This window comes from Culex pipiens, chromosome 3 (genome assembly GCF_016801865.2).
Source record: "Culex pipiens pallens isolate TS chromosome 3, TS_CPP_V2, whole genome shotgun sequence".
Lineage (NCBI taxonomy): Eukaryota > Metazoa > Arthropoda > Insecta > Diptera > Culicidae > Culex > Culex pipiens.
This window is the reverse complement of record NC_068939.1, coordinates 35,612,325-35,627,317: the sequence shown is the minus strand read 5'-3', so window position 1 is coordinate 35,627,317 and position 14,993 is coordinate 35,612,325. Positions and strand designations below refer to the sequence as shown.

The 14,993-nt window shown below is 38.7% G+C and overlaps 3 protein-coding genes, 2 non-coding genes and 1 pseudogene across 5 annotated transcripts; 3 read left to right on the top strand and 3 right to left on the bottom strand.

The window, feature by feature from the left end:
* Window positions 1-1,032: 1,032 nt before the first annotated feature.
* LOC120418888 (T-complex protein 1 subunit beta-like) lies at window positions 1,033-2,438 on the top strand (annotated as a pseudogene).
* Window positions 1,894-3,209, top strand: LOC120418878 (60S ribosomal protein L7-like). The gene has a single exon (XM_039581411.2). It carries the CDS (start codon window positions 2,699-2,701, stop codon window positions 2,939-2,941), a length of 243 nt encoding a protein of 80 aa, XP_039437345.1. The 5' UTR covers window positions 1,894-2,698; the 3' UTR covers window positions 2,942-3,209.
* A 2,702-nt stretch (window positions 3,210-5,911) lies between these two features.
* On the bottom strand, window positions 5,912-6,847 carry LOC120418875 (L-seryl-tRNA(Sec) kinase). The gene has a single exon (XM_039581409.2). The coding sequence runs from the start codon at window positions 6,845-6,847 to the stop codon at window positions 5,957-5,959; it is 891 nt and encodes a 296-aa protein (XP_039437343.1). The 3' UTR covers window positions 5,912-5,956.
* A 3-nt stretch (window positions 6,848-6,850) lies between these two features.
* LOC120418877 (mitochondrial import inner membrane translocase subunit Tim10B) lies at window positions 6,851-7,497 on the bottom strand. Its single transcript, XM_039581410.2, has 2 exons — window positions 7,338-7,497; window positions 6,851-7,262 (listed from the first exon to the last, which is right to left on the bottom strand). The coding sequence occupies exons 1-2, from the start codon at window positions 7,356-7,358 to the stop codon at window positions 6,903-6,905; spliced, it is 381 nt and encodes a 126-aa protein (XP_039437344.1). The 5' UTR covers window positions 7,359-7,497; the 3' UTR covers window positions 6,851-6,902.
* A 2,901-nt stretch (window positions 7,498-10,398) lies between these two features.
* On the top strand, window positions 10,399-10,471 carry Trnaf-gaa (transfer RNA phenylalanine (anticodon GAA)). The gene has a single exon. It is a non-coding gene; the product is annotated as a tRNA-Phe (tRNA).
* Window positions 10,472-10,570: 99 nt separating this feature from the next.
* Window positions 10,571-10,643, bottom strand: Trnaf-gaa (transfer RNA phenylalanine (anticodon GAA)). Its single transcript has one exon. It is a non-coding gene; the product is annotated as a tRNA-Phe (tRNA).
* Window positions 10,644-14,993: the final 4,350 nt, after the last annotated feature.

Here is a 14,993-nt window from a genome sequence, read left to right as displayed (position 1 = left end):
AAGGGGTGTCAAACTAAAAAGTGACCCAGTTCGTTTGACAACAGTTGGTGTCAAACCATCGGGGTTTGAGTGTATATTTTTTAATTTAATCTTTTGAAATTTGAATTTGAGTCCTCATGCAGGGCCGAGGGACAACAACTTGTTATCATGTTATCATATCATTCCATGTTAATTTATTTGTTAATCTTATGCAGAATTAATTTCTGGAATTTTTGCCTTCCTCACCTCACTGAGGCAAGGCTATAAAATCACTCAGAAATTGAACTTTTTAAATAAGCCTCCAAGATATACCTTTACGTATACATATCGGCTCAGAATCAAATTCTGAGCAAATGTCTGTGCGTGTGGATGGACGTAGAATTTTTTTTCTCACTCACTTTTCTCAGAACTGGCTCGACCGATTTTGTCCGGATCTATGTTTTTGGGTTCGCCTTCAGGTTCTTTAAGTCTTTTTTTAAATTTCATCCGGTTTGTTGCAGTACTTTTAAAGTTATGTTCGAAAAACTGTTTTGGTTGATACAAAAAGGGTCATAATTTACATAATTTGAAAGCTCCGGCGGATAGCTGTCGGAACTTTCCGCTCAGTGCACGCACACAAACACTGCAGTGCTTTCAAATGGTTCATTAAATTTATCATAGATGGCAGCATTCAGATATATAGTGTCTTTACTAAGTAAGCGTTAGCCAAAGCTTTCGTAATGTGTGGTTGCAAGGCTTTTAGGAGGAAGGCAGCAACCACCTGCTGGTGGATTAAGTAACGTTTTTTTAATCAGAAATAGGATCTGAAGCATCTCTCTGAAATTTCGAAAACCCTTAAAGGTCCATAAAAAAATGGATCATATTATTTCGGCCAAGGCCCCCCCCACACCAATTTTGGGCCCGATCGGACAACTTTTTTTTTCGAATCATGCTGTTTTCGTGGGGAATTGCTGAACATGACCATGAGAGACCTTCCATGGTTGCCCCTCCGTTGCTGAATAGAACCGTAATGTCCTTTCTGCAATACTGATTATAAGGCTTCGACCGAGGGGGATGTCACTCCGCGATAACACACTAAAACGCACAAAAACGAGCTCGAAAAGCATCAACGCTACTCATCGTGCCGAGATTTCACATAACGCCACCCTAAAGAAAGTAATCGCAAGTTAACGCGCGTTAAAGCGACCAGCGTCTGCTCGACTTTTGAACCAGGGAAATCTATCTTGCAACCTTGCCGTCGAGCAGTTTTTGGTCATGTTTGGCAACTCGGTATTTGTTTTGGTTTTTTTCAAGCAGTTTTGACAGAAAGAAAAAAACAAAGCAAAAATAGCATCCGGAAAAAAATTAACGCCCGGAGAAGTTTGCTCCGGTGTGATCGCCGGCTCCACCGTCCACAGAGCACGACGCACGTTTTGACGACCGGAAAAGTTAACTTTTCTCCCGGTGTATTGGGTGATATCGGCGCTTGGATCGGCGAAAAATCCTGGCGCAAACTCAAGGAGGAGCAAATTTTTCGGGTAATGTTTTTTTAGCAGTGTGATCAAGAGATTTTAGTTGTGATTTGTATTGTTTTTGTAGGCAGATAATCAACGCGCTTGGATGTAGATAAGCCTAGACTGGGGCCATTCCAGTGCCGGCGCTCCGCTGACCACTGAAAGGCGCACCACCACGCTGCAAATATCAAGGGCTATTTATCACCAGCCCCCAGCGAATCGCCGAAACGATTGCCGAGGAGGAGAGGGAAAAATCGGCCGGCTGTCCTCGTTTGTGGAGGCCATCGCGATCGGTGACCTGGTCAAGAACACACCGGGTCCGAAGAGAATGGACAAGATTCTGGTAGCTTAAGGCCGCATCGCCGGCCATGATGAGGTAACCAACGACGAGGTGACGATTTTTAAGGCGGTCGGCGTAGAAAATCCGGCGGCAATAATCCTCGTGGACATGAGTCGCGTCCAGGACGATGAGGTTGGCGATGGTACGACTTCCGTGACGGTGTTGGCTTCAGAGTTGCTGCGCAAGGCGGAAGAGCTGACCGAGCAAAAGTTGCACCCGCAGACAATCATCGCCGGATGAAGAGCGGCCACGCAGGCGGCACGTTCGGTGCTGATTGCCGCGGGTCAGGACAACTTAAAGGATGCGGAAAAGTTCCGGGAGGCTCAGCTCGAAGATTCTGTTCCAGCACAAGAAGTACTTTGCCAAGCTGTTCGACGATGCCGTGATGCAGTTGAAGTGATCCGGAGAATTGACCGCGATTCAGTGCATAAAGAAGATCGGCGGTTGATTGAAGGATTCGTTCCTGGACGAGGGTTTCCTGCTGGACAAAAAGCACTAGCCGAAGCGCATGGGAACGCAAAGATCTTGATCCCAGCACGCCGATGGACACGGACAAAATCAAGGTGCTTGGATCGAACATCAAGGTGGACTTGGGTGAAGTTGGTCATTCCCGTCGAAAGCGTTAATTTTTATTTGTATTTTTAGGCAACATTTTTGGCTATTTATTGGCAGCAAACTTGGACGTTATTTGTTGTTGTTGAACACTGCTCAACACAGAACACCAGAGAGATGCCCGCTTCAGCAGACTGCTTAGGCCGCCAAAGCGCCGGCTGACAAGAGGGCCCGGAAGGAAAAAACTGCTAGTGGTTCCGGAACCTAAGCTAAAAAAAAGCCCGTGCGGGAAGTCTGTTAAAGTGCCACGAAGTACACTAAGAAGTATGCCCACATGGAGCGTAGAGTGATGGAAAAGGCATGCGAGGCCAAGAAGGCCGAAAACATCTACATTCCGAACGAGCCGAAGGTTGTCTTCGTCATGCGTGTTCGTAGGTCGATCGGCAGGTTTCTTTATCAAGTGCTGCTGCTGTTTCATCTGAACCAAATTAGCAACCCCAACCTGTACAAGGATACCAACAACATGCTGCGCATTGCCGACCCGTACATCACTCACGGCTACCCCTTGCTCAAGTAGATCCGCAGCCTGGTCTTCAAACGCGGCTGCGTCAAGCTGCATCCCGACCAAGGACAACTTTGAAACATCCTCCAGCTCGCAGAACGTCCATGCGACGCTAGACGTTTTCAACCAGCTGGGCAATCTCTTTTTAAAGATCAACAGCGAAGTGCTGGATGTGGTACTGGCTGTGTTCAACAAGGGTGGACACTCCAGACTGGACGTTCCCGAGTCCCGAGACCACGTTTGAACCCATCGAAGAGACCATCAAACTGATGCGCAAGAAGGTGGAAAATGAAGCTTCCGCGGAAAAAAATCTAGCTGCCGCAGAATATCGACTTGCGGGGACGAGCTCTCCCGATCCAGCTGCACCTGAACCACCTCGACCACAATCTGGCCCGCTGTCTCCTCAGATGTACAAAAATTTAATAAAATTATGAAAAAGATTTTTTAAACAGTTAAGATTTCTTCAACGGAAGATTTATTTCTACAACTTATCAAAATTTGTTAAATAAATGATTACAGATTTGTTTGTTTGAGAACCTCAACTTTTTGCCGACAACCTTGAGCTGCTCAATTAATGACCACCTTGCCGCGGAGGAAGGCCACAACCTGCGAGACGATCCTGTCGCTATATTCCGAGATGAACTCGTTCGTCTGCATGCTTTATGAAGATTCTCCAACCTGGCACAGACTTGGGTTGCATTCACCTTCGCTACTTCATGCTTCACTACGCCTTGCGCTGGCAGTCCGGGAAGCGGTTCTGGTAGTTGCTGCTAGCGCTTGCGTCGTACTGGCTATTACGACATGGGTTTTGCTTGAGTCACTCTTGAGTTGAATCTTGCGATATTGTTGGCGGAATGTCCGCGGTTTTCTTTTCCGTAAAATTATTCACCTGTTGAGAGTTCTTCATCATCATGGCCTCCACAATGGCGCATAGTTGTTCAGTCGCAGCCGCAATAGTATCTGGATTCACGGGAACCTCCATTACGCGGAATCGTCCTGCTTGTCAACCTCCGTGTAGTGTTGCTTAGCGTTCCGATGGCTTCTGGTCAGGAAATCGGCAATTAGGAAGGTCGATTTCAAGCGTATCCTTCGGGGCCGGTTCGCGCCTTCAATTCATGAAATTTTCTCAACCTCAGAAGGCTTTTCTCCACCGCGAGACTGACATAAGGCTCAAGAACCAGTGGTGGAACTGTTTCAAACCACTGGAACGGGACCCAAGCAGGCACAGGAACGTGCAAAACGGTTCCGACGGATGATCTCCCCCTCAGACTTTTCTTAAAAATAAAGCAAAACAAACTGCTCGAATCATTTGACAAAGAGAACTGTCATTTGCTTTTGACAGTTCTCGCTGTCAAAAAAATCGAGCAGTCTGATGCGTGAACGCAACAAAAGGTAAACCAAAAAGCGAGTTATCGCGGTTAACGCGAGTTAAAGCAAAATAAAGCGGAAAGGTGAAAGTGAACGCTGCAAAGGTTTGAAAAGGAAGCTCTATCGCTCGGTTAGCGCGGAAGTGACGCCCCCCTCGGCTTCGACGATCTAGTGGTGTTTCCCTTATCAACTGCATGTATGAACGCGCTGAAAAGATAAAACAACATGATTGCTAAAGCTAGATCTAGGTAGATCTAGGAGCTAGGTAACAGTCATTGGCCACTAACGGCGCCCGCCATGCCAGTTTGTAGATCTCGATTTTAAGGGACGGGAATGTTAGTTAGCGAAAGAAGAAACTTGATTTGAAATAAAGTATTTTTCTAACTGAACAAAAATTATTACGGAAAAAATGCTTAACATTTTTTTTTCAACGTCAGTCCAGACTCGATTATCTGAAACCATGATTATCCGAAGTTTCGATTATCCGAAGTTTCGATTATCCGAAGTTTCGATTATCCGAAGTTCGATTGACCGATGGTTTGTATGGGACTTCGGATAATCGAATGACGAATAAAAAATATTTATTTCGTATTTTTTTTTCTTACTCTTAACATCAAATTTGATTTCTGCGACCCCGTATTGGTCAAATTTGAATGCTGGAGTTTTTTTTTGAAAAGGTCCAATAAACCAAATTTTCAGTTTTTGCTTTTAGGGCGTTTTTTGAAACCCCTGATTCAAGGCGGTTTCAAAAACACCCAAAAAGCAAAAACTGGAAATTTGGTTTATTTTACTTTTCAAAAAAAAAAAAAAAAACTTCAGAATGGTTGATTGCCTATAAAATTAACAAAAAATCAATGTTTCCTCACCGCCATCATGGATTTAAACATTCTAAATTACTTTAGAGTAAAAACTTAGGGGTCATACTAAAGCTTAACCACAAAAAAAAGTTCGAAACATTTTTTTCGTGATTCGTTTATCTGAAGTTTTGATTACCCGAAGTGCAATTTTGCCAAGGCCTTCGGATAATCGAGTCTGGACTGTATCAGGTAAATCGTAATATTATTTATTTTCTAGGATTTTTTTTTCTAAGAATTTTTAACAAAGTTGTGACTTTCATTTGTAAGTATTTTTTCAAAATTTAAAAATCTTGGCGAAACAAATCTTTATATGCTCATCTTTAAATTGAAATATTACTGCAAAATGAAAAAAATACCTCTCAAGTTTTTCCAACAATAGTTAAAGAATCATCAAAAAATAATTTTGCTCATTTTAAAATTTTTGAGGTAAAGTTTTTTCTAGCTCTTGCTGCAGTAACAATCGACATGAAAAATAAAACATTTAAACGACAGTAAATTTAGATAGAGCTTGTAAATTACAACAGATACATTTTAATATTTTGGATTTTTTCTTCTAAAAATTTGAGGTTGACTCTAAAGACAAGAGAAATTATAAGCTTTTATCTTCTGTTAAACATATTTTGAGCACTCAGTTGTTTTCAAAGATTTTTTGTATATTGTGAAGAAACTCATTCCCTGTAACTTTATTAATGAGATTTAATTTAGTCTTTTAAATTAGGTCTGTGATAAGATTTTGCATCAGAAAAAAATAATGTTCCGACTGATTTCCACACAATCTTTTTTATTTACAAAGTTTCAACAATTCCTACTGCAACCAAGTCTGAATTTGCTCGCCGGTAACACGTTCTGGATCGATCTCAACCAAACCTGCCCTAAAATCCTCCAACAGCAGTTTTCTTTTGCTCAACAAGCCTTCGGCCAATAGTTTGACCTCACCACTGTTGAGCATTTCTTTCTGTTGTTTGATCATTTCGCCAACCACTTTTCGGAGCAACAGATCCACCTTGTGAACGAATGACTGTTCAACGGGATTCTTCGTGCCATGGGCTTCCAACGGTTCTACAGGTCGCTCCAAACAATTTAAAGTTGTGTTTAAAATAATGTCTAGCTCATCGGAAGAATTTCTTAAAATTACAGTGTTCTTTTCCCACCTACAAATGCGTTCGTCCGGTTTTTCTAGCTTGTAAAACATCCGAGAAATCACTTCTTCTGGAACAGCATTAGATCGTTTGGAGTTGCTCGACTTGGCACTTTCTAAACTGACTTCGAAATAAGTTTGAAAATATCCGGTTCCGAGTCTTCTAGCAATCTGGAACACTTGATAGCGCATGCTCCGGTAGTACATGTTGTCGTCTATTAGAATAAGATAGTTTGAGGGCGCTTCTGCTAAATCTATTGCTACTTTCTGTTGAAATTCTTCATAGAGAATGTGATTGATTTCCTTTAACTTTGCTGGGTTGGTTGTTTTGATACTCTGGATAATCTCCTCAAGAAGTTCGAGAAGTCGCTTTCGTTTTCCTTTGAAGCTGTTTTCCAGGTCAATCTTTGCGTCGAATTTAATAAAATCATCGAAACAAATGTGGATTAACCGTATCGAGGACTCTTTTAAAATCAAACAATCCAGAATCCTTTGGCAAAACGTGGTCTTTCCTGCCCCTGGAACCCCAACCAGGACGTTCAAGCAAACCTTATTCATGACTTTAGTTGCTCGAATCTACTTTTATTAACTAAAATTACCTCTCACCTTAACCCTAATTCGTGGCCACCGGAGTCAAATTGGCAGGTTCCGGCCCACTGTCCCCGCTAGTCCCACCATTAACCGGCAACTGACTATCGGCCAACTCTTGTTGCTGCTGCTGCTGTTGCTGCAGCAGTTCCGCTTCCTGTTTTGCCTGCAGGGCCTCCACTTCGGCGTACCGGCGCTCGTTGATCTTGCCCTGGACGTCCATGTACACCTGCATCAGCCGCTGGTTCGTGTTGGTGAACTTGCCGACGCAGTTCTCCGCACAGCGAACCTCCTCCGGCGACAGGTCGCGGACGTTGAAGTTGTCCACGCAGGACGAGAAGCAGAGCTCCGTTACGCGATTGTATAACCCGAGAAAGTCTTTGAGCTGAAAAGGGTGAGGGGAAATTGGTTGGAAATTTACTGGTTTTTGGCGAATTTTGAACAGGAGATTGTAACTTACGTTTCGGAGCTCGATGTTCATGATTTAGGAAATATTTACTTGTAGAATTTAGTAATTTTATTTTAATGAAATGTGCACGAAGTTTTCTGCTAATCTTGTTTACTTATCTTGTTTTGATTTTCTTTCCTCTTTGACAGTTCGTGCCATGTGTTCGTTTTCCTACTCCCACAGGGTGGTGCAGAACATCTAGCAACCCTTGAGTGTCCTAGAAAAGATTTAATTTTTATTTACAGTTGACTCTCTGGCTGTCGATCTTCTCGATATCAATAATTCTCCATCTATCGATGAATTCTTCAGTCCCTTCAATCTGCATACTTCAATAATCTTCATTCCTCGATATTTTCCCTTGCTTGAAGGATCTCTTCCTCGGCGGTCCCTTGGATTCTGTTTGCTTTAAAAATCTCTTCCGGTTGTCAATAATTTCACTTTCTCATGGCTTGCATAGACATTTTTCTTGGCGAAACGAAGCTTTGAAGGGTGTTTGACATTAGTTTGTTTTTGTTTGATGGACGTTGCCATGATTCTCTCCCATAGCTGGGTACCAAGAAAAAAAAAATCAATCGAGGTTTCATTTTGCATCGTTCTGTAAACTGATGATTCTCTTCCTCGACGGTCCCTTGGATATTGACAACCAGAGAGTCGACTGTATTATGTTTTATTTATTTTTTTTAATGTTTTTTATTATGTTTTTTTATGGTTTTTGTCAATTTCTATATGACAGACTTGATTTTTCAATCTCGTAAATATTTTTATCGGAAAGCTCGTCCAATTTCCCATAAGATTATCTTTGACCACTTTTCAATTTGAAGTATGGGCTTACAGATATAAGCTAATTGCATAACTCATAACTGAAAACAGAATATTTTTTCAGTGTAGTTCAGTGGAATGTCTTAAATCGTCAAAAAACGAGTTATTTCGAAAAGTGGTCAAAGACAATCTTATGGGAAATTAGACGAGCTTCCCGGTAAAAAAAAATTCAAGTCTGTCTTATAGAAATCGCCAAAAACCATCAAAAACCCATTTTTTCAACATTTTTATTTTTAAAACCGCTGTAACTTTACTAAGATTGGACTAACGACAGTGGTCAATATGGATTCTTTTATGTAAAATTGTCTGGAGAATCGATTCCCGTATTCAGTTTTTGAAAATTTAGGCGTTTAGAGCACTTTAAAAAAAACCTTTTCAGAAAATGATTTTTATATTTTTTTAGTTAAGTTGCTCCATCTTGCATTTTTCGTGTGTCTTTTTGTAACATCTTAGGCTATTTTCATAAAAATTTTGAACAAAAAAAACCGAGGGCTTACTTTCAAATTTGACTTTTAAATTTGAAGGTGAGAGATTTTTAAACGAATGTTGCGTTACGAATGATGTACGCCCGAAATGTCAAAATCGCGCAGTGGTACCAGCATTACAACAAAGAATCCCTCAAGTCGATTTTATTTGATGGCACCCTAGTGATGGTGCAAAATCTGGATAGGACATGATTTTTTGATGTTTTTTTAATGAAAAATATCGATAACCTTGAAAATAACTTATAAAGAATCATTTTTTGGACCTAAATCAAACTTGCTATCGAAAATTTAAATACATATGTACATTTAATGTACACTCATCCCTCATATTCGGAACAGTTTACAGATCGGCCAATGTTCAAAAAATCATAACAAATCGATAATTGAACATAATGATTTGCTTTTACCTTCATGTGAAGGCTTTTCTTGCGATCTTTCGATTGATGTATAGACCGGCTGCATATTTTTACGTTTTATATCAAGTTTTCAAAGAAAAACATTGACCCTTGAAATCCACAAATTCGGAACACTTTTTTCTTACGATGTAAACAAACTTTTTTCTCTCTCCAGAAGTACTTATTTTTTACAAAATAATGACTTTGCACTCTGAAACCAATAGAACTCACGGTTAGTGATGTTTTAAGAATGGTCTGATAACTTTTTTGTGAAAATATCAGTTAAATTCAGGTGTTCCACAATTGTGGGAGACACAATAACATCCCACAATCATGGAACGGGCAATTTGGAGGCAGTATTTTGCTGCTCTGGATAAAATAGTCTTGAAATGCAGTTTTTGTTTGAAAAGTATTACTTTTACTGGTGAAATAGCAAGAGAATGTCCAAATAAAGGCCTTAAAAATAGCAGGGTCGGCAGAAAAGTTGCATTTTGCATTCTATTGACAAATTACCACAAAAGTGTTCCGAATTTGTGGGTGTTCCGAATATGTGGGATGACTGTACTTTGCATTAATTTGTTTTTTTTTTTTTGATAAAATTTACTGTTTTCAACTTATAGCTACTTGCATTTTAAAAATACTTCTTGAAAGAAAGGCATCAGGGAAAAAAATATTTTTGAAGAGCAGAGAAAATTTCCTTCAAATTTCTCTCTGAGACTTTGAAAATCGGGCATTTTGTTTCTGAGATATGTAAAGCTTCACAAAGAATTAAAATCGACCAAAAATTCAATCTTCAAACTGTTGCCTAGTTAGCCTGTATTTTTTAACTGACTAAACTTTTTTTAAATTTAGTGGTTTTTTCAATAAAAATATTTCAAAATTTTTACTAATTTAGTCTGAACTATGCAGTTAGGAAAAATATCTATTTCCAGACCTATTCAAAAGTAAAGCTGGATTTCAAAATATTTCAAAAGGGGTAATCCATAAACCACGTGAACACCTTTTTGAAAATAACAGATGTATTTTAACAACAGTAACAGTAACTGATACAATGTTTAAAAATCTGCCTGAAAACATGAAAACATGAATGAATAAATAAACGACAATATTATCAATTTTCTTATATATATTTATTTTCTTATATTCTTAACATGAAATTTGAGTTCTGCGATTCCATTTCAGTCAAATTTGCAACGCCACTTTGGCAGCCATCTTTGATTTAAAAATTTTCAAGATAAGACTTGGTTTTCTATAATTTACAGCCTGAAATGGTGTTGGTTGGTGGTATGGTAAAAAATCAATAAAAAAGAAAATGCTGAAATGATAAATATTATTATTAAAAAATAGTTAACGACCGATGCAATGAATTTACAAGCCGAAATAGCTCAGTTGGGAGAGCGTTAGACTGAAGATCTAAATGTCCCCGGTTCAATCCCGGGTTTCGGCATCCATTCTTTTTTACATGGCAATTGAAAAGTAAACAAGACATTTATCAATTTTGTTGCTTCTTTCAAAAGAATTTAGTACTAAAAAATAAACTTACTCTTGCCGAAACCCGGGATTGAACCGGGGACATTTAGATCTTCAGTCTAACGCTCTCCCAACTGAGCTATTTCGGCCAGTGAAAACTATGATGTTTTCGATTGAAGTTAAAAAAAAACAAATGTGATGCATGGGAATGAAAAGATAACAAGCTGTTGAAATGAAATTCTTGATTGATCCTGCATTTTTAAAAGATTTTTTTTTGTTCAAAAAGTTACTAAATCAAACCGTTTGCAACAATGTTGTTAATCGAGATTAAATAAATTGATCACGCTTGTCTGTCCATTCATGGAAGCGTGAATATCACATGTCTGTGGCTGCAAATTCGTAGCTGCTGTTTTTTGTTTTTTTTTCTTTCAGTTTGGAATTGAAGAATCGTTTTTTGGCATTTTTTTTTCATTGCTTCAATTGTTCGATCAATCCACGTAGCAGTGTTTTCGAAGATCGAAACCATTTTTCGCCTCTGTTTTGGAGGCAATTGAATCAAATTTAAATAATTAACATTTTTCTTGGTATGATAGAGCAAGCTTAAACTGCGAGAGAGGAAGCGATTCTTAATGGTGATGTTGTTTTTTTGCTGCTTGTTTCTGCGAACTACACAGAAAAATATACACTCACACGATGGATGGTTGTTTTCGATGCTTTTTTGGCCTCTCCACATTCGTCGCTCGCTCGCTTTAATGATATGGATGGTGGTGTGTGGTGGCCCTTTAAATTTACGTTATATACAAAATAAATTCAAGGTCCAATTTTTTTTCCTCCTCATGCGTCTTGCCTCGCGATGTGCTTCCATAGATGGCGAATAAAAGCACAATGAAAGGAGTTCGGATTTAAGACTGAATACTATAATTTATGAAATTTAGTACAGGTCGTATTAGGGCATTGCACATTTTTAAATAACGTTTTTTTTTCTTCCTATCCTTTTTAAAAATTTCTTGATAAATCGAGGGGCTTTTCTTTTGAAACTTTTTTTGAAAAAGTTTATTAAAAAAAACTTGTACAACAATTATTGAGCATAGTCTATATTGAAACAAAATAAATTATCAAAAACTAAAAAATCCTTATTTTTGTGAATTCTTTTTAAATATTTATTTAAGTATTTTTAATTGAATATTTGGTTAGTTTAATTCACACCCATTCTGTCTAGAATATTACTCTATTACGAAAACAAGGATTCCAACGGCGCAACGTCGATGTTGACGATGGCGATGTGATCACTCCTCTATTCTATCCATATGCATGAAATTTATGTTTTTCGTGCCCTCTGTTGATTCGCAGAAGGCACAAATTTCAAAAAGTGGACAGCGTTTACGGTTGAGGTTTTTTTTATTGCATTAATAAAACAATTATCTTGCCGTAGGATGGAAACATTGTTGTTTATCTGTTTATCTGTTGATCATTTTGAGTATATGCACTTGGGACATGTTTGTTCTTCGACTGTAATGGTACCATAACGCTTTTTTTATTTTTAGAAAATCACTCGATAATTAAATACAGAGTAGTAATACTTATTAAAAGTAGTATTTAGAAAAATTCAAATATTTTCAAAAATATGTTGGTAACTCCACAAAAAAGAACAAGACTATTTTGAGTCGAATCTTTCCATAACTGGTCTGTTTATACAAAACGAAAGTTCCACGCTTACTAGAACCAGTCCACAACAAGACGAGATTTCAAGTCTGTTTGTCCATCTGCGGTAACTCTCTCTCAGCCCAGTTACAAAAATACTTTAATACTCTGCAACTGCACTGCAAGAAAACAACATCAACCGGCGAATCACAGTCAGTGTCCGCCATAAATTGCACAATTTAAAGTCCACTTAACACACACAGCTGATAAGATAAGCCGGCATGCGGGGCAGCAGCTGGGTTGGCAAGGGGGCAAGGGCTCGAACGCACTTGTTTTTGCAAATTTTGCTCACGCTCATCTGCGGCTGCGGTTGAACCTATTTTGGTCTTATTGAGTTTTCTCAAGCAGACAAGCACTGCCCTGCGTTTGACAGATGCTTACCTTTTGGTTAGGAACAATGTAAACAATGGTGAAGGTAAGCAGCTGTCAAACGCAGGGTTGGTTCAACTATTGGTAAACAGCTTGTTGCTACGAGTGATAGCGCAAGTGTTGTGCACTAGAACTGTTTACACACGAGGCCACACAAGAATGCTCCTTTCATAATATACAGAAACTATTTGTACTACAATGTGTGACCCCGGAGCTGACCCGTAGATTCAGTTTACGGCGGTAATCGCCCGCCGAGATCTTTATACGGAGGATGATGTAACAGTTCAACTGAATTATAGTCCAAGCAATTAACACAGATTGAAAATACAACAGCTCAATCCAGAACATTGTATTGATTGTGCAATGTGGCACGCTGATGAGATCATTAGTACCTATCGGCTACAATCCTCTGATTATCGCCAGAATTAAGTTGTTGATTCCGACAGGCAGGACTCACCCACCACATGGGGCCGGCTTGTTTACCCCCCCACACGACATCAACCGCGAGGAGGTAAACATTTTTCGCAAAACATCCCCCCTAATCGCCCCAACTCAAAACTAGGCCGGAGCATGACTGCTGCCGGCTGGGGATGCAATTACTAATGCACACACAAATCTCAGTGGTCACAAGTCACGTACGGAACCCAACCAGATGGAGCAAAACAGAGCTTGCTAAACTGGGATCTGCACAGTTGTTTTGACTAGTTTTGCTAATACAGGAAGAAAAACAAGATTTCAAACGGGAGCGCGAATTCCCGGTCATCTGGAGGGCTTCTATAGCTGGAAGGAAGTGTTGCGAAGTTTTGTTTATTTCCTCAAGGTTTCCCTCAAATCAAGTAAAGCCTCAGCGTAACTGTTTGTTACCTTCAAGTATTGTCACACCACACCTCGACATCCACTGGGATAGGTCAGCGGATATCTTATCTGCCCCTGCGAGTTAGCCCGCTGAGATACGAGCTAGCCGCTCAAGGCCATTATAGCAAAATTTGACGTTTGAATAGGGGGGTCACGCCATAATGGCGATCGACCCAAACTACTTGACGGCTTAATTCTGACCAGATCCGGCAGATATTACGCAAACCTGCGGACACTTGCATTGTTTATCTGCCGGCTGCAATCATTTCTGGCTGTGCAAAACACACGATGCGGTGTGGTTACGCCTTGTTTTTGTTTGTCACTCTGCCTCTATCGCAAAGTTGGTTGTTTATACACTTTATAAACTCATCCATTGCGCGAACTATCTGAGCAATTCTCTACGAAATCGGTCTTTTTTGGTGCCTTCGGTATGCCCAAAGAAGCCATTTTGCATCATTAGTTTGTCCATATAATTTTCCATACAAATTAGGCAGCTGTCCATACAAAAATGATGAATGAAAATTCAAAAATCTGTATCTTTTGAAGGAATTTTTTGATCGATTTGGTATCTTCGGCAAAGTTGTAGGTATGGATATGGACTACACTGAAAAAATATGATACATGGTAAAAAAAATTTGGTGATTTTTGTCTCTAAAACTTGATTTGCAAAAAAACACTATTTTTAATGTTTTTTTATTTTTTGATATGTTTTAGAGGACATAAAATGCCAACTTTTCAGAAATTTCCAGGTTGTGCAAATAATCTTTGACCGAGTTATGATTTTTGAATCAATACAGATTTTTTCAAAAAATCGAAGTATTGGTCGCAAATTTTTTTTCAACTTCATTTTTCGATGTAAAATCAAATTTGCAATCAAAAAGTACTTTAGTGAAATTTGGATAAAGTGCCCCGTTTTCAAGTTAAAGCCATTTTTAGGTGACTTTTTTGGAAATAGTCACAGTTTTTCATTTTTTTAAATAAGTGCACATGTTTGCCCACTTTTGAAAAAAAATATTTTTGAAAAGCTGAGATTCTCTATATTTTGCTTTTTTGATTTTTGTTGATACGACCTTTAGTTGCTGAGATATTGCAATGCAAGTGTTTAAAAACAGGAAAATTGATGGTTTCTAAGTCTCACCCAAACAACCCACCATTTTCTAATGTCGATATCTCAGCAACCAATGGTCCGATTTACAATGTTAAAATATGAAACTTTTGTAAAATTTTCCGATCTTTTCGAAAAAAATATTTTCTAAATTTTTAAAACAAGACAAACATTTAAAAAGGGCGTAATATTGAATGTTTGGCCCTTTTGAAATGTTAGTCTTGATTTAAAATTTTTGCGACCAATATTTCGATTTTTTGAAAAAATCTGTATTAATTAAAAAAATTATAACTCGGTCAAAGATTTTTTTCACAACCTGGAAATTTCTGAAAAGTTTCATTTTATGTCCTCTAAAACATATCAAAAAATAAAAAAAAATTAAAATAGTTTTTTTTGCAAATCAAATTTTAGTGACAAAAAGTTAAATAAAAAATCACCATTTTTTTTACCGTGTATCATTTTTTTTCAG

Excerpts from the sequence above, each read along its gene's own strand:
- LOC120418878 (XM_039581411.2), top strand. The coding sequence starts at position 2,699 with ATGGAGCGTAGAGTGATGGAAAAGGCATGCGAGGCCAAGAAGGCCGAA.
- LOC120418875 (XM_039581409.2), bottom strand. The coding sequence starts at position 6,847 with ATGAATAAGGTTTGCTTGAACGTCCTGGTTGGGGTTCCAGGGGCAGGA.
- LOC120418877 (XM_039581410.2), bottom strand. The coding sequence starts at position 7,358 with ATGAACATCGAGCTCCGAAAC. Across the intron at positions 7,263-7,337 it reads TGAACATCGAGCTCCGAAAC|CTCAAAGACTTTCTCGGGTT; the intron begins GTAAGTTACAAT and ends CACCCTTTTCAG.